The following is a 24,348-nucleotide window of genomic DNA, read 5'->3' as shown; positions in this document are numbered from 1 at the left end:
CAAATTCAATCATCCCTGACCATTGGCCATGCTGGCTTTGGGAGGCATAGAGTCCAACAACATCTGGAGAGCACAGGTTGCCCATCCCTGTTTAGCCCTGTCTGAGTTGTGGAACTCTGCATAAATCAATCCGCCATTGGTTCTCCAGATGCCACAGCACCCAGCATTAGTTTGGCCCAGATCAATACAGTGGTACCTCGGGTTACAGGCGCTTCAGGTTACAGACACTTCAGGTTACAGACTCTGCTAACCCAGAAATAGTACCTCAGGTTAAGAACCTTTACCTCAGGATGAGAACAGAAATCGTGCAGCAGCAGCAGGAGGCCCCATTAGCTAAAGTGGTACCTCAGGTTAAGAACGGTTTCAGGTTAAGAGTGGACCTCCAGAACGAATTAAGTTCTTAACCCGAGGTACCACTGTAAATACCGTATTTTTCGCTCAATAACACACACCTGACCATAACACGCACGTAGTTTTTAGAGGAGGAAAGTCCGTAGGCATGCCACCCGTAGGCATTCCCTCCATAACACGCACAGACATTTCCCCTTACTTTTTAGGAGGAAAAAAGTGAGTGTTAAGGTGCAAAAAATAGGGTAGGTCTCAGCCCCAGTGAGCTTACAAACCAAAAGCTAGGAGCTTGGGGAGAATAGAGAGAAATTAAATTGCACTGGTCTTATGTTTCTCTCTTTCTTTCTTTCTTTCTTTCTTTCTTTCTTTCTTTCTTTCTTTCTTTCTTGTGATACCAACATATTCCTGAGAGCCATTTTGCACACTGCACAGCAGTAAGCAACCAAGTGTCCCCTAAACCAGAGGTTTTTAACCTTTTTAAGTCCACAGCTCCCTTGACCATCTACCTTCTTTCTGAGGCACCCCTGTGGGGTTCAGGGGCCCAGTTATGTCACCACTTGCCTTCAGAGCCAGCAGCCCCTCACCCCTTTTTGAACACCCTCCCTTGTGGAGTGTGTTCCCTCATCTTCCACTCCGCTCCCCTCTCCTTGGGAGTCCTCTGGGCAGCCACTGCTGCCATCCCTGGTCTCTGAGCTGCCCCACCCCCTGCCCCAAAGAGAGGTGCCTCATCCTGCCACCCCACAGGGGCCTGGGCAGAGGATGCCCCCAGCCTTAGTGGCCCATGTTTTGTTAGCCCAAAAATGGGAAACAAATGAGTTCCCAACTTAAATATGCGCAGCTTGTGGATCTAACATATAGAATAAGAGAACAAGAAGAACATATGTTTAAAGAAGATTGGGAAATGTTTATTGAATATATTGGGGGGGGGGACTGTGTCCACTTGAAAACGTTGGCAGCATTAAGATAAATTCACACACACACACACACACACACACACACACACACACTAGTGGTACCTCGGGTTAAGAACTTAATTTGTTCTGGAGGTCCGTTCTCAACCTGAAACTGTTCTTAACCTGAAGCACCACTTTAGCTAATGGGGCCTCCCGCTGCTGCCACGCCGCCGCTGGACGACTTCTGTTCTCATCCTGAATCTTAACCCAAAGGTACTATTTCTGGGTTAGCAGAGTCTGTAACCTGAAGTGGTCTGTAACCCGAGGTACCACTGTATATAGAAAATCATTGCCCTAGACAAGGAGAAACAGACAAATCTAGCTTTCTGGCAAATGGAACTGCATGACACACTTGCTTGCAAACACCTTTTGTTTTATTCCTTCTTGACACTCTAGTTATACACCTAGAGATGTAGAAAGAGGCAACATCATATCAGACCCTTGGCCTGCCTAGCTCAATACTGTCGACACTGAATGACAGCAGCTTTCTAGGATTTTCATACGGTTCTCTCCCAGCCCTACCTGGAGATGCCCTTCAGAACTGAACCTAGGACATTCAACATGCAATGCATTTGCTCTCACACTGAGCTATGACCCATCTCCATGCTGAAAGGGCAGCGTCCAGTGGCTCTAATGCCTTACTTTTGCAGACAGCTCTGAAAGCGCTTGGATGCCTTGCAATGTTGCAGCTATTGCAGAATCCTGGGTCCTCTCGCCACGGCATCCCTAAGTTTCTTAAGCATTAATTTGAAGTTCTAGGAGGATTAATATGTCCAGCTTCATGAGAGTAAAAATATGTTTAAAATGTTGTATAAGTGTCAGGCTTCGGGGAATTCTATCCCTCCCACGAAGGCAGCAAAGAAGCAGAGCGAAACAAAGAAGAGTTCTTACCAGTTAGTTTATTCAATAATCACAGCGAGAGACAAAGAAATGCAGTCACTCTCTCTATACAGCGGTACCTCGGGTTAAGAACTTAATTCGTGCTGGATGTCTGTTCTTAACCTGAAACTGTTCTTGACCTGAGGTACCACTTTAGCTAATGGGGCCTCCCACTGCCACCGCACCACCAGAGCATGATTTCTGTTCTCATCCTGAAGCAAAGTTCTTAACCTGAGGTACTATTTCTGGGTTAGCGGAGTCTGTAACCTGAAGTGTCTGTAACCTGAAGCATCTGTAACCTGAGGTACCACTGTAATGGCATTGCTCTACATTGTCCCTATTCTATGTCACCCCTGCATCAGCTAATCTGGACCTTCTGCCTCTGAGCTCTCTGTTCTAATACCCTCAATGCCCACCTGGTCCTGGGAGAGGGGGGGGTCAGGAATGCTTTCCAAGGACACTGAGTCTGTCAGCTGTCTCTCCCCTGATACTTTTTCTTCCTGTTGTTCCTCTCCCAATATTTCCCAGCTTCTCCCCTCTGCAGCCTCTGAACTATGTCCTTCTGCAAACCACTGTTCTAAATCTATACGGACCTCCTGTTCTCGAGAAGGTTCAGGAGAAAGGGGGCAGCCCCCACCATTCCTCCTCATTCCAGCCCCTGACAATAAGTGAACTGCAGTGGCTATGATCTCATACACACAAATCTCAAGTCTGGGGCTACCCAGTGGATATGAATGATGTTGCAAGCTGCTGCTTGTTGTGCAAATCCGCTGCTGAATTAGCCGCATCCAGTTATGTCATTCCACTGGAATGGCCAATTGCATGTATGCACAATGAAAGTACACATCATACCGTTGGATTGCTATGACTCTAACCGTGCTCCACCTTAAGCATCTATTTGCCAGCTCAGAACTCTACAAGAAGGTAAAGGGGAAAAACAGGGATGGGCGGATCAGTCTATTTCAGGTCTGGGTCAGTTTAACATGCAATTCATTCATAAATCTGTTCCGTCCTGTTTACACAGTAATCTATGTATTTGGGTTTGGGGTTTTTTAAGAATGTACATGGACATTTAGACAGATATTTCATGTATGCTTTTATAAATATATATTTATCCTTGAATATGCAGTTTGGTGCAATATTTTATTTTTCATTTTTTTAAAAAAAAAACAGTATTATTATCCATTTAAAACATTTTCAATTTCTAGACATCTAGGATTACTTAGATCCCCAGACTCCCCCCGCTGTATCTAATTACATTTTTCTAATCCATTTTATCTCCTTTTTTTTTACCTTAAATCATATTACCTTATAAGTGTTATAACAATCCTGCTAACATTTTTAAATATCTACAGTGGTCTTTAAGGTATTCTATAATCCCCCCCCCACACACACACACTTTTGGCTAATTTTTTTTTTTATCATCTTGGTGTTTGGTGCCTTTTCCAAGCTGCAAACTGTATTGCAAAATTCAGCAAAGGGCAGAATAACAGAATAATCTGTGAAGTCCTTATTCAAAGAAACAAAAACAGTGCAGGCCTAGTGATCACAGCAACTCTTGCAGAAGGCCTTGCACCAATGAGGCGGCTGCAAGGACTGAAGGTCCTCGTCTGCCAACTGCTCTCTAAAATTCCTCCTCCAGGTCCACTCCCCAGCAGCCTAAGACTTCCTCATCCTGTCTTTCTTGGGTCTGCCCTCTTCATTTTTCTGTGTGTTCTTCAAGACCAGGAGGAAGGGGAACTGGTCACAGCAAGAGGGGGAGTTTCCCTGACTTGTTGCTGCCTCTTGGCCGCCTCCACTCCAGCCTCCACTTCTGTCTCTGAGCCTAGACTGCTCTCTGCCACAGCCTCTTCCTGCTCACTAAACCCTGTTACCTCTTCAGCTTCTGACACCTCCTCCTGCCCGCTTGCTCCATCTTTTCCCTCTGGCCATTTATAGTCATCCTACCACCAAACTGCTGACTCTGAGCCTTCTTCCCCTGGGGGTACCCTTGGGGTTCCCCAGCTATTGCCTCCCACTCCTCCGCCAGTCCATGACAACCACTGATTAAGACCTTATTTTGTGCTGTCTCGAGGCAAGGGGTGTGGGAAGCTGCCTTATTGTTGAATTTTCCAACTTTCAAGTTCCAAAAATGAGCAGGTGCTAAAAAGTTGTAACAACAGTTGCCCTGTTTAGGGACATTTTTAAGGTTGGAAGTTTTGTTCTGTTTTTTAATGTTCTGTTGAAAGCTGCCCTGCAGCCAATCAGAGACCGTGCTTTGGTTTCCAAATATTTTGGAAGTCGAATGGACTTCTGGAACAGATTCCGTTCGACTTCCAAGGTACGACTGTATTGGGGAGATGGGTTGAACCTAACCTTCTCCCCCAGTTGCTAGATTTTGATGTGCAGGAGCTATTTCCTTAAATTGGTGGGTTGTTCCACCCTATGAGCTCCCCCTCATATGCCGTCTTAAGTGGTACAGCCCAGAAGCAGAAAGAACGATGCCCTGAGTGAAAAGTAGCCCTGAGACTCAGGTGCTCATTGTATTTCCATCAGACTGTTGATGCTGCACTAGATTGCCTACAGCAAATGATTAATTTAAGCTCAAATAGGTGATGCATTTGGCTCAGCATGCATTGTCAGCTTAACTGTGAGTTTCTCATGGATCCATTTCCTGTCTCAGCAAATCCCTTGAGAGTCCAGGAAGGGGGTGAGACATAGAAGAGGAAACCAGGAGACGTTTTAAAACAGAGGTGGGGAGCCTTCAGCCTGTGGGCCAGACTTGGCCCACAAGGCTTTTTCATTTGACCTACAGTGGTACCTCGGGTTACAGACGCTTCAGGTTACAGACGCTTCAGGTTACAGACTCCGCTAACCCAGAAATAGTACCTCGAGTTAAGAACTTTACCTCAGGATGAGAACAGAAATTGCACGGTGGCAGTGGGAGGCCCGATTAGCTAAAGTGGTGCCTCAGGTTAAGAACAGTTTCAGGTTAAGAACAGACCTCTGGAATGAATTAAGTTCTTAACCCGAGGTACCCCTGTATTTGGTGCCGGTACAGAGCAGGCAAGGTAGTGCTTCAAAAGAACAATTGCGGGCTTAAAGTGATTTTAAAGCAGTTTATGGAGGTTTGAAGAGTCATGGACTGGACGGATGCAGAAGAGTGGTGGGAGGCACCAGGCAGGGAAGATTGTTAATCCCAGGGTCGTGTGTTGGGTGAAAGATTTCTGCACTGTAGCAGGTTGGACTAGATGACCCCGAAGGTCCCTTCCAACTCTACAACTCTATGATTCTAAAACATTGTGGCTGCACAATGAAAAGGACATCTGGAGGGGCCCTAAGTCATGGCACTCTTTGCAGTCTTCCAGATACTGCGCTAGAAGTCATATTTCATCCCCCATGATTTGATCACCTGCACGCACACACACACTAAGGGCAGTGCAAGGTGTGTCAGAAACAGCATTCCCTTAAATGTCCTGCCAACTGTTTTACTGTCTTCAAAGGCAGGTCCTAACAATTCCATCCCAGCAACTGCAACGAACATGTTCTGCGAACAGGCTGCCTCAAAGGGAGATGAAAGACGACAGCCCTGCAAGACATGGAAAGGCTTCCGCTTGTAAAAACCTCCCCCAACAGCTGGGCAAGGGCACCTCAGACAGCCTAGAGGCTTCCTTCAAAATGACACAGAGAAATGATGGAACTCAGCAAGCCTTTACAATATTTTGTTGGCTCCTTTTGGACAAATAATTGTGAGGATAGTGTGTTCAGCACCATAATTAACCTTAAGCCAAGGTTTGTTTTGGGGGTGTTTTTTTTAAATCAGAATTGGTGGTTTGAAACCCTATAAAACTCACTTCCAAAAAGTTAATTGTTGCACGGTGAATGAGCCAGGTTGGAATGAGATCATGTTCTTAGTTTAATCCCCAACAGAAATCACTTTTAACTGCTATGGCTACGCTCCTGGGATTCTGCTTTCAGCAAGTGTATGCAGAAAGGAGCTTGGGATCTAGTGGAAGATTGCGAGGTGATTTGCTGGAGATCAACACAAGTTTCCAAGTCCCAATGCTTTAACAGCAGCAACAACAGAAATCTACACAAACACACCCACACCCACCCAAAAAAGCAGCTTGGGGAATCAGGAGCAAATTCACATGGGAAAGGATTTGTTTGCCAGAAGATCCATGCTGGATCAGGCCAGTGGAACATCTAGACCATGGGACACAGGTGGCGCTGTGGTCTAAACCACTGAGCCTCTCAGGCTTGCTGATCAGAAGGATGGTGGTCCTGGCCAAGCCTCCGGCTATTCCACAAAAGGTTTACAAAGTTCAGTTATAGCAAAAGTTATCTTATGTCCTTTAGAGGAGAAATTGTGAATTGCAGAATTTTAAATACCCGTCGTCGTCATCCTTGGTTTCATTCAATTTTGTTTAAGCCACTTCCGCCTTAAGGAGGAGGTGGGGTTGCAGGCTTCACGGCCCCTCCACACGCACGGCGGGTGGAGGCCAGCCCCGCACGATTGGACAGATTCCGGCCTCTTCACCCCCTAGCCGGCCAATCGGCTGACTCAGGGGTGTGGCCTGCCCTATAAAGGCAGGACATGGCCAGGGATCTCCCTCTTTGCCGCCCGCCAGCTATTCATGTTTTTCCCACCCTGCCGCCCTATAAGGTTTTCGTTCCTTGACCTTCCTATGGACCTTGGTTGGTCACCGTTGTGGGGCCTGGTAGGGATTTTTCCACTTGGCAAATTGGCACCAGCCACTTGGTTTTCGCCTACCTTGTAGCAAATCGTCACAACTTTCTGGGTATTGGGGGTTAGGCATTGGTATTGTTCTGTAGATGGAAGAGGGGAGGTAGCGCCATCACTTGCCCCACATATTGAAGGGTAGTCTCTTAAAGGATTCCGGGGGGCGTGGCCCTCTCCGAAGCCTAGGGAGGTTAGGGCCTCAGGCATGCCCCCTAGTGGTGACCCCGGGGGAGTTCCTAGTTGATGTGCATCAGCAGGACTCCCCCTACTGGTGTTTAACCCTTCCCGGACTTCAAGCAGAGGGGCTGGAGTCGGATATAGTCAGTTAGGACCAATGCCTAAGCCAATACCGCTCATCACCTGTAACCAATAAAGTTGTGGCCTTTTTCAGCCCATTAGCCTTAATAATTGTGTCATGTGTCTTTACTTCCACCTGGGGGGTTGGGAACTCGCCACGCGATAAGACTTTCTTCTAGTTGTGAGGGTGGGGGATGAGGAGGGGCCTCACAAGTAGAGCAGCCTAGGGCCTCTCTTCATCCAGCCCTGCCCATAATCACCTTTGACTGGACTTTTTAACCCATCTAGACCAACATCCTGTTCTCACAGTGGCCAACCAGAGGATTGTGGGACACCTGCCATCAGGATTTGAGCACAAAAGCATTCTCCCCTCCTGTGGCTTCCAGCAGCTGGTCTTCAAAACCAACTGTTGGGGCTGAGTATAGCCCTTATGGCTTGAAACCATTGATAGATTTATCCTCCGTGAATTTGTACAATCCTCTTTTAAAACCTTCTGAGTTGGTGCCCAGCACCGCCTCCTATGAAAGTGAGTTCCATAGTTTTTATTATTATTATTTTTGAAAAGCCAGCAACTGCAGCAGAGGAAAACTTCAGGCTTTTTCCGCAGACAGCATGAGGGCATGTTTTTGACCAAGTAACTAGAGCAGAGTTTCATTTAAGCCCCGAACCAAGTCTGTACAAGCAAGGCTTTTAACACGGCATCTGCAGAGAGCAGGCAAAGGGGCCATCTATCAGGAGAACAGACTGTATCTAAACAACCTACAAATATCAGTTTGAGTGTACAGTGGTACCTCAGATTAAGAACTTAATTCATTCTGGAGGTCCATTCTTAACCTGAAACTGTTCTTAACCTGAGACACCACTTTAGCTAATGGGGCCTCCTGCTGCTGCCACACCGCTGCCACACGATTTCTGTTCTCATCCTGAAGCAAAGTTCTTAACCCGAGGTACTATTTCTGGGTTAGCGGAGTCTGTAACCTGAAGCGTCTGTAACCTGAAGCGTCTGTACCCCGAGGTACCACTGTAGACTAAAGGGGGACAGCGATGTGTGGATAAAAGCAATATATGTGTGTGCCACAACATCCAGCAGCAGTGACCGTGTTAGAATGTTGGCTACCTTCTTATAGTTGCACAGAGGCCTATGGGCTTTCTATGGGACGCTGGAGAATTCCGACGAAAACAGAAATGAGAGCAAAATCATGAATGCTTGCTTCTTCTTCCTGTGTAGAAGAAGGGAATCAATCCAGCAAATGCGATCGGTATTTGCTGCTGCTGTTGCTTCCAGGCTGCATCCACAAGGCATTTTATTCTGTTTTCGGGACTTTTCCCTAACTCTTAAGTTCTGCATTATATTTGAGCCTCCTCTGAACTATAGTGCAAGTTTGGTGCTCATTACCATGTTATTTGCTTCCAGGGCGAGAGGAGTGGAACAGTTTGCAAATAATGTGAAAATGAGTGCTAAACCTGTGCTAAATATTCCACTATAGTTCCAGAAGTAGCATTTGCATCATACCAAAGCTCAAATACTTGTATAATGTGGAAATTAACAGTTAGGGGAATATTGTGAAAATGGATGTGACTCTTCAATTCTGCTTCTGATTTTGAGGCCTCTTGGCAGATCATGCTAGCACATTATCGGAGCCTCATTGGTGGAGGAGTCTGAAGCACTGGTGATGAGTAGGGGGGCAGAGCTCCCCCAAAATGTTCAATGAAGGGGCCTGGGGCCCCTCAAAATTCTGCAGTGGCCACATATGCAGGCCATGGGGCGTCCGCAAGACTCAGCATGCCACAGGACACAGGCGCACATCGCAAGCACATCGTGGAGCGTGCTGACATCATGTGTGCATGCCTCAGGGCATGCATGTACAGTGTGATGATGCCACACGGCCCCAGGCCCTCTCAATTGTGGGGGCAAGGGGGCACGTGTGGTCTGGAGGCCTGGTCTAAGTGCATTTTCCAGCCATGGGTGGTGAAACTTTGGTCCTCCAGATGCTGCTGAACTACATTTCCCAACAACCATAGCCAGCATGGCCAATGATCAGGGATGGTGGGAGTTGTATTCCTGGAAAGGCAAAGATTCCCCAAACATTTTAAGCCCATTGATTTCTGTTAGAGAGAAGACCTGTCATTTAGTGGTGAAGCAACTCCTTTGCACACAGAAGGTCTCTGGTTCAGATAGGGCTGGGGGCAGCCCCTTCCTAAAGCCCTTGAAATTTCCTGGTAGTCCCCCAACCTGGTACCCTCCAGACTTTTTTTGGACTGCAACTGCCATCATCTCCAGCTAGCATTGCCAATGGATGGGGATGATGGGAATTGTAGTCCAAAACATTGGAAGGATACCAAGTTGGGGGAGGCTAGTATAGACAATATAGAGCAAGACAAACCAGTGATTTATACCAAGTCAGACCATTAGTTTATCTAGTTCAGTATTGTCCTACTGTGCTCCTAGGCTATTGAGAGGCAGCTTAAGATGTTTTCACAAGGACCTCTCCCACACTGCATATTCGAGCACTGAGAGCATCATGGGAAATAATTTTTTGGGAGGTTTGGTTCCTCTGAATGAGATGCGCTTTGATACTGTGATATTGAGACTCAAACGATCAAGTCTAATCACACATATCTATCTATCTTCTATCTATCATCTATCTATCTATCTATCTATCATCTATCTATCTATCTATCTATCTATCTATCTATCTATCTATGAAATTATTTTGAAAAGGCATGTCTTCTTTCCATCTAGGAAGGCTGAAGGTTGTAGGGTTAAGAGCAATGAAGCCATTCTCTTGAACTGACCACAGAAAACTCCTGATTTGCTGGAATGAACACACTTTATTAGAGCCTTGGGTATGCAGCCTTACAAGAACTCAAACTGCGGTTGGTAAGAAAGGAAAGGAAAAATCAGAGCAGTATCTCAGATGAGAAGGAAAGGCTGATGTGCTCAAGGTGCAGACTTAATGGCCAGAGACGTGGACCTGTTCACGAGATGAGATCACTTTTCCGTCTTGGACCTCCTCGACAATTGTGCGGACTTGGCGGGTGGTTGAGGGTCCTACAAGGAGACAGAAAGGAGGGGGAATGTTATTTGCAGGAAAGTGATTCAGCCTCCACCATTTGCTGACCTGCCTCTCTGTGTCCTGCACATCAGCCAAAGCTCACTGTTAGAAGGAACTGGATTTTAACATCTCCCATGGAACCTCAGAATGCATTGCTTTACCAAACCATGGAAATGCAGAGCATGCTTTGCAGGACTGGCATTTAAAGGGCTTCTTGTGTTTTGTTCAACATCTGCAGAACGTTTCTTCAACCTTTACAGGCCTGGGGCCAATCTTTAACTCCAACCAGCCACTTTCTATTTGTAACATGGCTGCCATTTTTATTTCATACTGTATGTGTCTTTCTCATTTCCCTTCTCCCTCTCTCCTACATACACACACACACACACACACACACACACACATATGCACACACTATCCCCTCTCCCTCCTTCCATCTTTCTCCTCTCCAGCTTGCCCCTTCTTTTTTAAAAAAACAAAAGAAAGAAAGAAAGTAGTGGCAGCGACCCTCTTAAGACTTAACTGGCATGACCTGCTTAAGAAGAACTTTACTGAGTCACCCTAGAGGTCTGTGTAACACAGCATCCTATATCTACAGGGCTGAACCAGATACCTCTGGGAAACCCACAACAGCCAGCAACTGATATTCAGAGACATGCTACCTTTGACACTGAAGGCGATAAAGCTCTGATGCCAAACAACCATTGATAGCCTTCTCCTCAATGACTTTGTCTAATCCCCTTTTAAAGTTGTTCAGGTTGGTGGCCAACACTACATCTTTCCATGCCTTAACTATGGGCTGTGTGAGGAAGGACTACATGTTTTCTTTTCTATTCTGCAACTCCTACCATTCCCCTTCAAAAGGAAAGGACCATAGTTCAGTGGCAGAACTTCTGCTTTGCATTCAGAAGGTCAGAAGGCCAATCCCCAGCATCTTCAAGTAGGGCTGGGATAGACCCCAGTCTGAGTCTTTGGAGAGCTGCTGCCGATCAGTGTAGACAATACTGAACTAGATGGACTAATGGTCTGACTCAACCTAAGGCAGCTTCCTATGTTCCTGTAGGACAACCCATAGCTCGATCCAGGTTGAGTTACAACCCGGTTGTTGACTATGACTCATTCGTTGAAGGCCAGTGCCTTAATCCAATTAGTTTCCTGTGTTATCAAGTAACTACATGCATTGACTAATACAGATGACGTAGACGGCTTTGTTGAAACATGGCACCCTTTTATGAAATACTTCACTTAAGAATGGCAACTGCTGAAATCACAGACTGGACTTTGGCAAACTTAACTAGATCGATCCCTACTGGATGGTAAAAATATAGACGCAGCTACCATCTTGAATGGCTAGGCCTATTTGTTGACAGCATACTGATGAATGTATCATCTCCTGTCTGTCTGCATGCTTCAATATTCTCAGCTTTTATAAAACAAAGAGAACTTCTGAAAAGCAAAAGGAAGAGCAACGGCCCAACAGATCCTTACCGCTAGAAATCGCCGACGAATACTGGGAAGAAATGCTGCAAGGGGAGAAAGACAAGACTGGATTAGAGAAACATGAAGAGTTCGTTTTCAGCTCCAGTGGAGCAGGTGCAGAAATGGTAATCAAATGCGCTAAAAGGAAAGTCACAACAACACAACCTTGTGTCCAGTTAATTTCATGATCAGATTGCTTTAAAATAAAGGAACCCCAGAACATTTCCTGGAACATTTCCATTTGTTACATTTTCTCCTCTGGCCCAATACTATCGGCTTCTTCACACATTACAACAAACACAGCTATGAGTGTTTGTGTGAAAAAGTGTACCTGTATTGATTCATACAGATCAGCTGCTGTGTACACAGAGTGTGTCCTAGTTGGATGACATGTGTGAATAACTGTATGAGCATGCAAGCACAACTCTTTGTATTCACAAGAATGCAGGTTGTACACTCATTGGATGCACCGTAATGTGTGAAAGGCCCTTATAATATTCTGCAACAGGCCAATGGGGGCGGAGGACTGGATATAGGACTTCTGTGCCAATGTCACCCTTAGAAATGTACCAGGTTCGCAAGCCAACACAAGACGTTTCTCAAGGGTAGCATGGTGTGTTGACATAATTGCACCAAGAGCACCCACAACAGCTGGACCTAGTGTGCCAATGGCACATGATGTGCTTAACATACATCAGAAATAATGGGATGGGAGGACAGGCCTAGAACAGCCAGCAATCCTAAAAAATTACTTGGCAATTGAAAGACATCCTCTGACAAGGACTGGTTGGGCACAGAGGAATGGTGGGAGGAACCAGCTGGGGAACCACCAGGGAAAGAAGGCTCAGAGCCTGGGGAGTGGTAGTGGGACATTGTTGAGTGGTCAAAGGAAAAAGACTGGGAAGAGGAGGGGTTGGAAACTGAAGAGGTAACAGGGCTTAGTGAGCTGGGAGAGTCTGTGACAGAAAGAAGTCCAGAATCAGAAGCAGAAACTAAAGCAGGAGAATGGGATGAGGAAGGCCAAGAGGCAGAGATGAGTCCGGCTGGTACAGAGGCAAGAGTGTCTTCTCCTGCTGCAACAAGCTTCCCTCCCCACTGGTCTCCCAGAACCAGAAGAGGAGTGAAAAGGGCAGAGGAAAGGTTGGCTGCACTTAGGCACAGTTTCTGATTGCTTGGGGAAAACCCTGGAGAGGAGTAGACTGTGACAAGGTGGGGACTTTCAGTCTCGGCAACTGATCCATGGGGCAAGACCTACCAGGGATGAGCTGCCAGGTTCATTAGGCCCGACACTCCACCAAGTCTGTGCAGATCATATTCTTGCTAACAAAGAGTTAGCTCCAACTTGCACAGTGTGATTTACTGCCAGCTCACTCCTGACATCCTCCTATTTCAGCCTATTGACTCCTTATCCAACATTAGAAAACAGCCCCCCTCTTTATACATACTGGGCCTCCTCTCCCTCCAGCAGGCGGCGGTAGGTGGCGATCTCCTGTTCCAGGCGGGTCTTGGTATCAAGGAGGATCTTGTATTCGTGGTTCTGGCGCTCCATGTCGCACCTCAGCTCAGCCAGCTGCTCCTCCACGCTGGTGATCATAACCTGGATCTGGGCGAGCTGGGCTCCGTAGCGGGACTCCGTCTCTGCCAAGCTGCCTTCCAGTGCTGCTTTCTGGGGGAAGAGAATTGAGAGAGAGGACATCAGAGTCAGCTTCTGAGGGAACCTGCACAGCAACCTTTAATGTTAGAGTCCTCCAGCGGTGGCTGGTAGGGCAGAAGGAAGGGAGCCCAACAGTAGGTGGCGCCAATGAGCCAAAGACAGACACAGCCACCCTCTGACTGGTCAGAAGCAAGAAGGCAGGCAGGTGGCAGCTTGTTGAGGACAGACTGAGGTTGGTGGGGCAGCACCCCATTCACCCTAATAGACCTTCACTGGATTCCTCCCCGTAACTGGGAATCCTGTGCAATCAGATTCCCGAATCGAAGGGAAACACAGGGGCTCTCGGTCAATGCATATTAAGAACATAAGAAGAGTCTTTCTGAGTCAGCCCAGTGGTCCATCTAGTCCAGAATCCTGTTCTTCCAGTGACCAACTAGATGCCTGGGGGAAGCCTACAAGCAAAATCTGAATGCAACAGCACTTTCGCTACTTGAGACTCCCAGCAGCTAGCATTCTGAATGTGTGTCAGGATGTTGTCAGCGACTCCCAGCTGGTTGCCCAGGAAAGCATAAAGACAAGGAAAAGTTTCTTACTGTCCCTTTTTATTTCAATCTCTACAGAGAGAGGCTATAGAACCCAGGCTCTTGGATAATGGCGTTGTCCCAAATGATTCTCCACCCCCATCCCCGTCTCTCCCACTTCCTCGTTCATGACTTCTATGGGTGCTGCTACACGCCCTCTGTCTTTGAGCTCTTTGCTCTCCTACTTTTAAGGCTCACCCGGTTCTAGGAGATGGAGGGTCTGGAATGCTTTCTAAAGATGACATGTCAGCCAGGCGTTGTTCTGGCTCTGCCATGATTTCCCCCTCAACTGCCTCTGAGCTGCAACTTCCCTCAAACCCCTGTTGTAAATCTGTACTGTCTTCCTCTTCCTCCTCCTGGAAAGGTCAGTCTCTGACACTGTGGAGGTAGCCTACAGCCATCATGACTTGTAGCCATTGATAGTTCCATGAATTTGTCTAACCCTCGTTTACGCCCTCCAAGCTGATGGCCATTACAACACCTTCTGGAAGCAAATTCTAATATTTGCTTCCTCGGAGAAGGTAGAAAGTCATTCTAGGAATTCCCAGCAAGTCATTCTGGTGGTGGGATGCAACATTGTGCCTTCGTTTCCCTGATTAAGGGGCAGGGAGAAGATTGCCTGAACGCCGTACCGTGCTAAGCTGGGACTGCAGCTCTATTTCCAGGCCTTGGAGGGTTCGTCTCAGTTCCGTGATTTCTGACTTGCCGCTGTGCAGCTGCTCCGTGTTCATGGCAACTTCGCGGTTCAGCTCTTCGGTCTACAAGGAAATGGGGAAACAGCGCAATAGTGATCCTACCGATCAAAACGCCCAGCATTCTTTTCTTGATTCTTTCCCCCCGCCCCCCAAGAAAGTGCAATCACCCCAAAGGAAGACCCACCTTGCTGAAGAACCACTGCTCAGCATCCTTCCGGTTCTGCTCCGCCAATGTCTCGTACTGCTCACGCATCTCCGCCAGGATCTTGGTCAGATCCACCCCAGGAGCAGCATCCATTTCCACGGAGATCTCACCACGGATTTGGCTTCGAAGGACAGTCATTTCCTGTGATGGAGGCACATGGAGCGAGGTTATTTGTAATTAAGATTCTATCATGTTGTTGGTTTTATTGTACATCACTATTATTATTGTTTTTTTAAGTGTTGGCAGTTTAGAAATATTCTTATAGATAAATCAAATGCAACTTCTTTAGGGGAAATTCCACCAATCTGAGAAATATAGGTTGTTTTTAAACCTATATTGCACTTGGATTGCAAACCCTAATGAAAGTGTCTTTCATAATGTGCTTCTGTTTCATGTAAGGATTTTCCTACATGCTTCTGAAAGCATGAGGCTGATATTGTCAAGAGTTAGCTATCCCGGATCAGTACCATATTTTTCCGTGTGTAACACGGCCCCTATTTTTTTGGACTCCAAATAATGAAATTCCCCATATGCACCATATGTGTATAAGACAACCACCAATTTTAAACCTGAATAAATAGGGGGAAATATAGTCTTACACACGGAAAAATACGGTAGTTACCACACTTGCCAGTAAACTAATTGAAGATGTACTAGAGAATGACTGGTAAGGGAATCAGCGGGTGCCTGCGGTCATTTGATCCCGACAGCCTAATTCTCACACAATGAATTATTTTGAGCCATGGCCCCAAGGATTTAGTTCTTCTGCACGTTGCTCTGGATACAATGAGTTTAGATTGGAGGCCAACCATTGCCGTAGTCTGGCTTTGTAGAGACTGGTTTTTATCTCATTACTGTTGCAATCAATTGTAGACATTGCTACTACTCCGTTTTAAGGGGGGGCGTGTAGTGTAGTTTTGATTTGGATGACTATTATTATTATTATTATTATTATTATTATTATTATTATTATTTCTTTTCAGCCAGAGCTTGCCAGAGCTCAGTTCTGGCACCTCTCAGGTGGGCGCCATTGCTATTCTAAGAGAACAAGGGAGAAGTTCATGGTGAACTCTGGCACCTCTTTTTCTAGAAAAATAGCACTGATTTTTTAATATTTTATTAGTAGTAGTAATATGTGTTTATGAAATCTTGTACATTTTTTTCAAGGGCCAATTCTGCCCTAAAAGGCACACTGGAGCAGATCTAGGCTAGATTCTCACAGCTGTACTTGACATGCAGAACTCAGCCTGTTCGCTTTTCCAATGGACTTTTAAGGGCTGGTTCATTCATGCATCTTCAACACTTGATGGCTGCAGTATCTAAGAGTGACTTGCACTTGTGAATGGGCCTTTACAGACAGAACAGTCAGAACCTCTTTAAACGCAATGCTTTCCAATGGAGTCCATTCCTAGACTTGACATCTGTGATCAAAGGTATGTTCATGGGTAAATCAGGCCCAGGTTTATGGTTACACAAATTGTTTGGTAAGTGTCTGGATCAGAGCCCAAGAGGTCTGTTTCCTGCCCATTTTTCCAATGATATTTCAAAGACATTTCATTGTGGCACAGTCTGTTGCGCTGGCCCATTCATAAGTCGCTTGTAGCATGTGCAACCACACTGGACAAAAAGAATGTGCGTTGGGTTCATCAGACATAAACCAGTTGAATGCTGGTGTCCTCCCCCTCTCCTTTAAAAATGTGCACCCCTCTGTGACGTTGCCCATTGGCATCCTTACCTCCTCATGGTTCTTGTGCAGATAAGCCAATTCCTCCTTTAGATTTTCCAGCTGCATTTCCAGATCAGATCTGGACAGTGTGAGATCATCCAAGACTCTGCGCAGACCATTGATGTCAGATTCAACACTCATGCGCAAGGCCTGCTCTGTCTCAAACCTGCATCCACAAAGGATTGAGAGGAAGAAGGAAGGGAAAAGGGGTAAGAGGTTATCCCAGGAAATGTTTATCATACAGCTCCCAGCCATGGCGCTGGCTGTGAAACCAACCCAACCACTGGGTTTTGTGTGGTTTTTTTTTTAACAATTAAACCTACTTGGTTCTGAAGTCATCAGCAGTCAACTTCGCATTGTCAATCTGCAGGAGGATGCTGGCATTCTGAACACTGGCAGCAAGAATCTGCAAGGGAAGTAGGGAATGGGTGGTTTGAAATGGTAAAAATTCTGGGCAAGTTTTATTTTATTTTTAGGGAACCCTCGACGGGCATTTTATTCAGGACCTAGCCTTGTGCTATGTGAAAGCTCTGGGACCTTCTTTCTAATTTACTTAACAGAAAGCCATTTCAAGGGCAGGAAATCATAGAGGAATCACAGAATTGCAGAGTTGGAAGGGACTCTGAGGACCATCTGGTCCAACCCCCTGCACTGCAGGAATATTCAGCTGTCCCATTCAGGGATCGAACCTGCAACCTTGGCATTATCAGCACTGTGCTCTAACCAGCTGAGCTCTCCAGGAGAAGCGTGGCATGCACTAAATTATCATCATTATTATTTTTTTAAATGTGACATCTTCATCCTTCAACGTTCCAGATGCATTTTTACTAGGGCTTGTGCCGGGGAACATCCCAGTAGATAGTGCCCCGTATTAATTAGTGGGGACACCATTTAGAGTACAGGGTCTAACCTACAGCTGTCCAGAATCTGTTGGGAGTCCCCCATATTAGCTCTGGCCACTGGCATTGCTGGCTGGGGCTGATAGGAATTAGAGTCCCACAACATCTGGAGAAGAACAGGTTAGTCACCCTCTGGATTAGACTTGAGGAACAAAAAATGTCATGGGCTGACCCCAGTTTTAAGGGATCCAAGTGGGCAAAATAAATTAACTTCCCACACTAAGGAAATCCTAGTTAATTTTACTACAGAAGAGGCTTTGGTTTAGCTGATGGCATTCCTCCACAGCCTCCATAGCCCAACAGTTAATCATTATACCTCCCAACTAGAAGGTTGTGTTGGACCTTGGGCTACTTCACATAGGTACACCTTCAGGAAGGGTGTACACTAGGAGCATCCCAGAGATTTCAGGGCCCAAACCTTAGACTTAGGGGCATCCCCTGGTGATGTCACAGAGGTGGGCCCTGGCCATTCTTCCTCTGCACTCACTCCCACCTCTGAGCCCTGGAGATGGAAGTTAATTGGAAGAGGGAGTCTCTGCAATAATCTGCAGCTGGCTCCTGCCAGGCTAAAGCTTGCAGGCTGTATGCAGGCTGTCTTCTCAATAAATTAAAATTAAATTAAATTAAGGCACAAAAGAAAGTAGTATACCACTAATAGTACCACAATAGTAGTGCAGTAGTGGCAATGATGGTATTTCTGGACAATAACTGGGCTAGTTGCAGCTACACAGCCAAGAGTCCTGTGGTGGCATTTAACTAAAGAAAGCTATGTACGAAAGGAGGGGAATACCCAATGGCTATGAAATGTAAGAGACAGGGGTAATTTAATGGCATTTCTATGCAAGGACAAATCGTCGGCAAGAAAAGATCTGTGACCCGTTCACAGCACTAGCAAGGACAGCACTAGCAAGCCCCCTTAGAGTCACTTCACCATACCTTGCTCCGCAGATCCTCGATGGTCCTGAAGTATGGGCTGTAGTCACGGTCTGGACCAGGCGCTTGCTTCTTGTACCACTCCTTGATCTTAAACTCCAGCTCAGTGTTGGCTTCCTCCAGCGCCCGCACCTTGTCCAGGTAGTTAGCCAGGCGGTCGTTCAGGTTCTGCATGGTCTCCTTCTCGCCCCCAGCTAGAAGGCCTTCGCCACCACCAGTGACAAAGCTTCCACCGAAACTTCCACCATAGCCTCCACCAAACCCACCACCAAACCCACCACCAAGGTTGCTGCTGCTGCAGAAGCTGCCCCCATAGCCACCCCCAAGGGCACTGCCTACCCCAGAGACATAGCGAGAGGAAGAGATGGAGACACCACCAGCTCCGCCATGGATGCTCGGGGCTCTGTATCCTCCGCCCATATGGACGGAGGAAAGCCGGGAGGAACCCCCAGCAAAAGAAGGCCCCTTCATCGAGGAGGAAGAGGTGTATTGCCTGTAGGTGGTGGTCATGGCTGCCAGGAAATGGAGACACTCAAGCCCAGAGAGATATTCTTGCTGCTTTCTAAACGGCCGAGGGAACTAACAGCTCTCTCATACCCAATGCTCCTTTTATCTCCAAGGTTGGAGGGGGGCGTTGCTTTGGAAAAGCCCTTCTTCTCTCTGCTTTGCATTCCCCAGAGCTTTCGTCATCACAGACATCAAAAGCCAACATCCATGCTCATCGTTTGTCTCCCCAGGTCTATTCATGCGTGTGTCACATTCCAGCAGATACACCTTGCCCTACAAAGGGCGGTTTTGTGTTTCCCCTTCTGTTCCCAGGTAGTGTGATTCAGAAAACAGGAGGACTATTGCTCAAGGGTACGGTGTAAGATTGCCACCTCTTTTTTTTTTTTCCCTGAACGAACAGCGTGCCCAGGTAGAAACAATGAGCCCTTGAGAGCTGGAAATCTCAGGGAGAGGGGGAATCATTACAAAACAAAGGTATATTCATACAGGAGTCCAAGCTCTAAATGCCTTGCACATCTGTTTCTGGCAGGAGACGCAAACCTGAAAGTTCTAGCCAGGGTCTGCTTCAGGGAGCACAAGAAATGAAGAAAAAGTCCTACACAGAAGATTGCAGGTTCACATTGCATGGATATGCAGTGGGAGATTTGTCAGCCGATACCCGTGGGAGCTTTGATCCCAGCACCAGAAGGGAATTCTCACCAATATCACAGTATGTGATGTCCTTTGACTGAGCAAAGATGCAGGGAAAAGAAACTACATCCGTAGAGTTTCTGATTGTTTAGCAGTTCTTACGTCTTAAAGAAAGAAATGAAACAAGGGAAAGCCTGGGACTATTGTTGAAGTTCATGGGAGCTTCAAAATGTCACATGTTCCAAGTTATTCCAATCATGATCACACCGGGCTCTCATTTCTGGTGCAACTGAGTCACAATTAGAAAGGCAGTTCACAGCCTTATTCACCTCCTTCTGACAACTGCAGGGTGCCACGGTGACAGCAAGAGCTAAGCCTGCTGTGCCCTTGTGCAAGGAGACACACATACACACCTAACTGGAGAAAGTCGCACCCACTAATCTAGGCCCCTCACTTCCTAATTGCACTGCAATTAATTTGTACCCATGAACATTTTCAGGACAAAGAGTGCATTTCAAGGGCATAAAAAGGTTTGGGGGAGAGCTCGTTTTTGAAAGAAAGAAAAAACAGTATGAAGTTGTTGTTTTTCTCCAGTCAGCAACTTTTGTGCTCTTCCTGAGGCTGTGTACACGCTACACCTTTAAAGCACATTTGAAGCACATCTCCCTCTCCAAAGATTTCTGGGCACTGTAGTTTGTTATGAGCTGGTCAGAACTGTAGAGTGAACTCCTATGCCCCACTGAAATGGGGAATGCCTAAATGTGCATTAAAGGTAAAGGTAAAGGTACCCCTGCCCGTTCGGGCCAGTCTTGACAGACTCTAGGGTTGTGCGCCCATCTCACTCAAGAGGCCGAGGGCCAGCGCTGTCCGGAGACACTTCCGGGTCACGTGGCCAGCGTGACAAAGCTGCATCTGGCGAGCCAGCGCAGCACACGGAAACGCCGTTTACCTTCCCGCCAGTAAGCGGTCCCTATTTATCTACTTGCACCCAGGGGTGCTTTTGAACTGCTAGGTTGGCAGGCGCTGGGACCGAGCAACGGGAGCGCACCCCGCCGCAGGGATTCGAACCGCCGACTTTTCGATCAGCAAGCCCTAGGCGCTGAGGCTTTTACCCACAGCGCCACCTGCGTCCCAGTAATGTGCATTACTGAAGGCTTTAACGTAAGGAAATTCCACTGGAGTATACTAAGTGGTCTCTGAACTCCTTGATGGGTTGATAATTGACTATTGTTGTTTTCTGCTAGCTAAACCATGAGTGTTTAACCTTAGATCAGGTAACAAAGGTATTTGGTTGCAAATCTCCATTTTGAAAGCCCTGTGGCATTTTGTGGCAAAAGTGGGTGTTTGTCACTACAATTTCATCCCACACTGATTTATACCAGAGGTGGGGAACCTGCAGACCTCCAGGCTTGTGCTCCCTCCAAAACATCAAAGGCAAAAAGCAGAATACCATCTTCCAGGGTACCATCTTCCCATTTTTTCTTGCAAAAACATGGCGGCCATTTTGGGTGCCATGATCTTGCATAATTCCGCACTGCAAAAAAAGTCATTTTTCCGGGGGAGTCGTGGCGCAGAATCACACAAGATCACAGTGCCCAAAATAGCCACTGTTCTCTCATAAGGAAAATAACCCAGATTTCACGGTATTTCTGGGACAGTTGAGGGGTCTGCATCAGGCGCAACCTACACAGCAAATAGCCAAGGAGTGTGGTGAGAATTGTAACAACATCTGGAGGACTAACAGTTTCCCCTACCCCAACCTATGTGGAAGTTCTTTAGATCAGTGTTTCTCAACTGGGGGGCGCATATGGCCCCCTGGGGGCCCCCAGGATATTCCAAGGCAGCCACAGGTGAAATTATATAATTTGTATAATTATTACAAATATAAAAAAATGTTCTATTTATAAACAAAATACAAAATAGCTACCTTTCTATTGGTAGGAGGAGGGGGCACAGGAAGGAAACAATGTGGGACCATGGTCGGAAAAAGGTTGAGAACCTTTTATATTCCTGCCAAATTTACTTCCAAATATATGGGCTTGAGAAAGATCGCAGCAGTGAATCTCCTCTATGCAGCCAGGAACCAAAACAAACAAACAAACCCTTATATTAATAATTTAGTGATGTATGGAAGTGAGAGCTGGACCATAAAGAAGGCTGATCGCTGAAGAATTGATGCTTTGAATTCTGGTGCTGGAGGAGACTCTTGAGAGTCCCATGGACTGCAAGAAGATCAAACCTATCCATTCTTAAGGAAATCAGCCCTGAGTTCTCACTGGAAGGACAGATCCTGAAGCTGAGGCTCCAATACTTTGGCCACCTCATGAGAAGAGAAGACTCCCTGGAAAAGAACCTGATGTTGGGAAAGATGGAGGGCACAAGGAGAAGGGGACGACAGAGGACGAGATGGTTGGACAGTGTTCTCGAAGTTACCAGCATGAGTCTGACCAAACTGCGGGAGGCAGTGGAAGACAGGAGTGCCTGGCGTGCTCTGGTCCATGGGGGCACGAAGAGTCAGACACGACTAAATAACTAAACAACAACAACAACATATTAATAATTAGGATGGCCAGGTGGAAAAGAGAGGTCCATTGCAACTTTAGTAGAGGCATAAAAGAGGGATTTTCAGGCAGGGATTGTTTGTCACGCAAGTCAAGCTGCTGGCAAGCTACACACTTGCTGAAACTCCCTGTTTTGCTCAAGAAGGAAAAGCAAAGGATCTTGCATCTGCTCACCCAGAAGGAGCTTTTGGGGTTTCGTGTTTAGAGAGGAAGCCAGAAGCAAAAGGAAGTGGGAACCTGGCTGAGCCAAAAGAAGCTCATCTTATCACCACCCTCTTCCTCCTCACACTTCAGGGAGTGTCCCCAAACAGAGGGGTCCCATTTAACTCTCGTGGTTAACAGCCTATCCTTTGTGAAAATGTGTCACTCTGGGCTGGCGAACCTTTTCCAGTCAGTGAGCCGGATCCTGACTTCCCCCAACTTCCCCACAGGTCCTTTTGACAGGTAGGCATCCTGCACCTTTGAAATAAGACCACGCAGGCAAAAGCTCCGGGATTTACAGGCCCTCTGCTTTTTGCAGAGAGCAGCAACTTCACCTGCCCTGCACCTGACAGGATGGATGACATCAGGCGTAGGGCAGGTGAGCGTGGCTGGAGGGAAAACAGCCTGGTGGGCCAAATCAAGACCCCTCCTGGGCCTACGTCCATCGCCACACCTTCTGGCAGTGAATTCTGAAGGCAAATGCCGCTTGGAATGCAGACCTATGGACTTTACTGCATCCCCTAAAGGTAAAGGGTAAAGGGACCCCTGACCATTAGGTCCAGTCGTGACCGACTCTGGGGCTGCAGCGCTCATCTCGCTCTATAGGCCAAGGGAGCCGGCATACAGCTTCCGGGTCATGTGGCCAGCATGACTAAGCCGCTTCTGGCGAACCAGAGCAGCACACGGAAACACCGTTTACCTTCCCGCCAGGTCAGTACCTATTTATCTACTTGCACTTTGACGTGCTTTCAAACTGCTAGGTTGGCAGGAGCAGGGACCGAGCAACGGGAGCTCACCCTGTCACGGGGATTCGAACCACTGACCTTCTGATCAGCAAGTCCTAGGCTCTGTGGTTTAACCCACAGCGCCACCCGCATCCCTACTGCATCCCCTACACACACAAATCTGAAATGACGACCCCCGTCTCTGAGGGAGGGCTATTTCCCTGGATAGCTGCCTGCCTTCCACCCTCCAGTCCAGACAGCATTTGCATCACAGCCAGAGAGCACTGGCAGTCGTTGCCACATCATGCGCAAGGGGACTGCGTGCCAAATGCACGTTGTCACACTGTGACTGGCGCATTCTGTTTCCTCGCTCCTGCGTTTCCCACGCGTTGCCAGCTTTGGCTCTTAACCAAGCTCTAATTATTTCTTTTTTTCCTCTCCTTTTCTTTTCACAGCCCTTCAGAAAGGTGGAAACAATTCTGTGTACTCGGGGATCAATAAAACTTGCCCTGGCTTGACTCCTGGCATCCTATTCACCTTGGCGCCTTTTCTTAAGGAATTACGTGGCTTCTGTTGGGTGAATAGCCTCAGGGCAGCATTGCCAACCATGACTTATACTTTTGGTTTGTGGTGTCTCTCTCTCTTTCATTATGGTTTTATTATTTTTATTTTTACTAGGTAACTGTGCCAGGATTTCTCCTGGCAAGAGCCATCAGTAGATGGATTTTTAAAAAATAATAATTAGCACTTTATAAATTGCATATTTATTCTGTGTTTTGTTTTGTGTTTTGTTCCTAATCTTTGTTTTATGTATTCTTTTCTACTACATGTTATTTTAGCTGCCTTGTGGGCCCCAGGCTGAAAAGGCTGTATATATACCGTATTTTTCTGCTGGCTCCTCTGACCAAGTATGCCAACCTCTTTGCTAACCCTCTCCTGACACACTTGGCCAACCAAGGGGGAGGCCCTTTTCTCGGTCCTGCCACCATGAGAACGTGGGACAGGGCCTTCTTGGTGGATGCTCCCAGACTTCAGAACTCCCTCCCTAGAGAAGCTAGGCAGGCTCCCTCCTTGTTGTCCTTGAAGACCTTCTTGCATTTGCAGGGGAGAATCAGCAAGCATGATGGCAGTGCTTAACTCTTTTCCTATCCAAGGCCGACACTACCATTAGGCAGAGTGAGGCGGTTACCTCGGGCAGCTGATTTGGTGTCACAAAAGGGCAGCAAATTCTGGTTTGTTTCTTATCATGGTGGGGTTTGTTTTTTTACTGCCAAGGAGAGGAGTTTGGGGGGTTTC

At 46.9% G+C, this 24,348-nt stretch overlaps 1 protein-coding gene and 1 long non-coding RNA gene across 2 annotated transcripts in view; one reads left to right on the top strand and one right to left on the bottom strand.

The window, feature by feature from the left end:
• The window catches only part of LOC307200378, a 557,860-nt gene extending 557,499 nt beyond the window's left edge, over positions 1 to 361 (top strand). The window contains exon 3 of the long non-coding RNA XR_013832394.1: positions 312 to 361. This is a non-coding gene — a long non-coding RNA (uncharacterized lncRNA). The remainder of the gene's footprint in view (positions 1 to 311) is intronic.
• Positions 362 to 10,012: 9,651 nt separating this feature from the next.
• On the bottom strand, positions 10,013 to 19,270 carry LOC307200301 (keratin, type I cytoskeletal 14-like). The gene is made up of 8 exons (XM_079948809.1): positions 18,432 to 19,270; positions 16,920 to 17,002; positions 16,606 to 16,762; positions 14,850 to 15,011; positions 14,603 to 14,728; positions 13,181 to 13,401; positions 11,745 to 11,779; positions 10,013 to 10,252 (listed from the first exon to the last, which is right to left on the bottom strand). The coding sequence occupies exons 1-8, from the start codon at positions 18,936 to 18,938 to the stop codon at positions 10,155 to 10,157; spliced, it is 1,389 nt and encodes a 462-aa protein (XP_079804935.1). The 5' UTR covers positions 18,939 to 19,270; the 3' UTR covers positions 10,013 to 10,154.
• Between the last annotated feature and the right edge of the window lie 5,078 nt (positions 19,271 to 24,348).

The sequence above is a fragment of the Podarcis cretensis genome (genome assembly GCF_951804945.1).
Source record: "Podarcis cretensis genome assembly, chromosome: 13".
NCBI lineage: Eukaryota > Metazoa > Chordata > Lepidosauria > Squamata > Lacertidae > Podarcis > Podarcis cretensis.
Note: the sequence above shows the minus strand (reverse complement) of the source record. Positions and strands in the feature narration are given on the sequence as shown.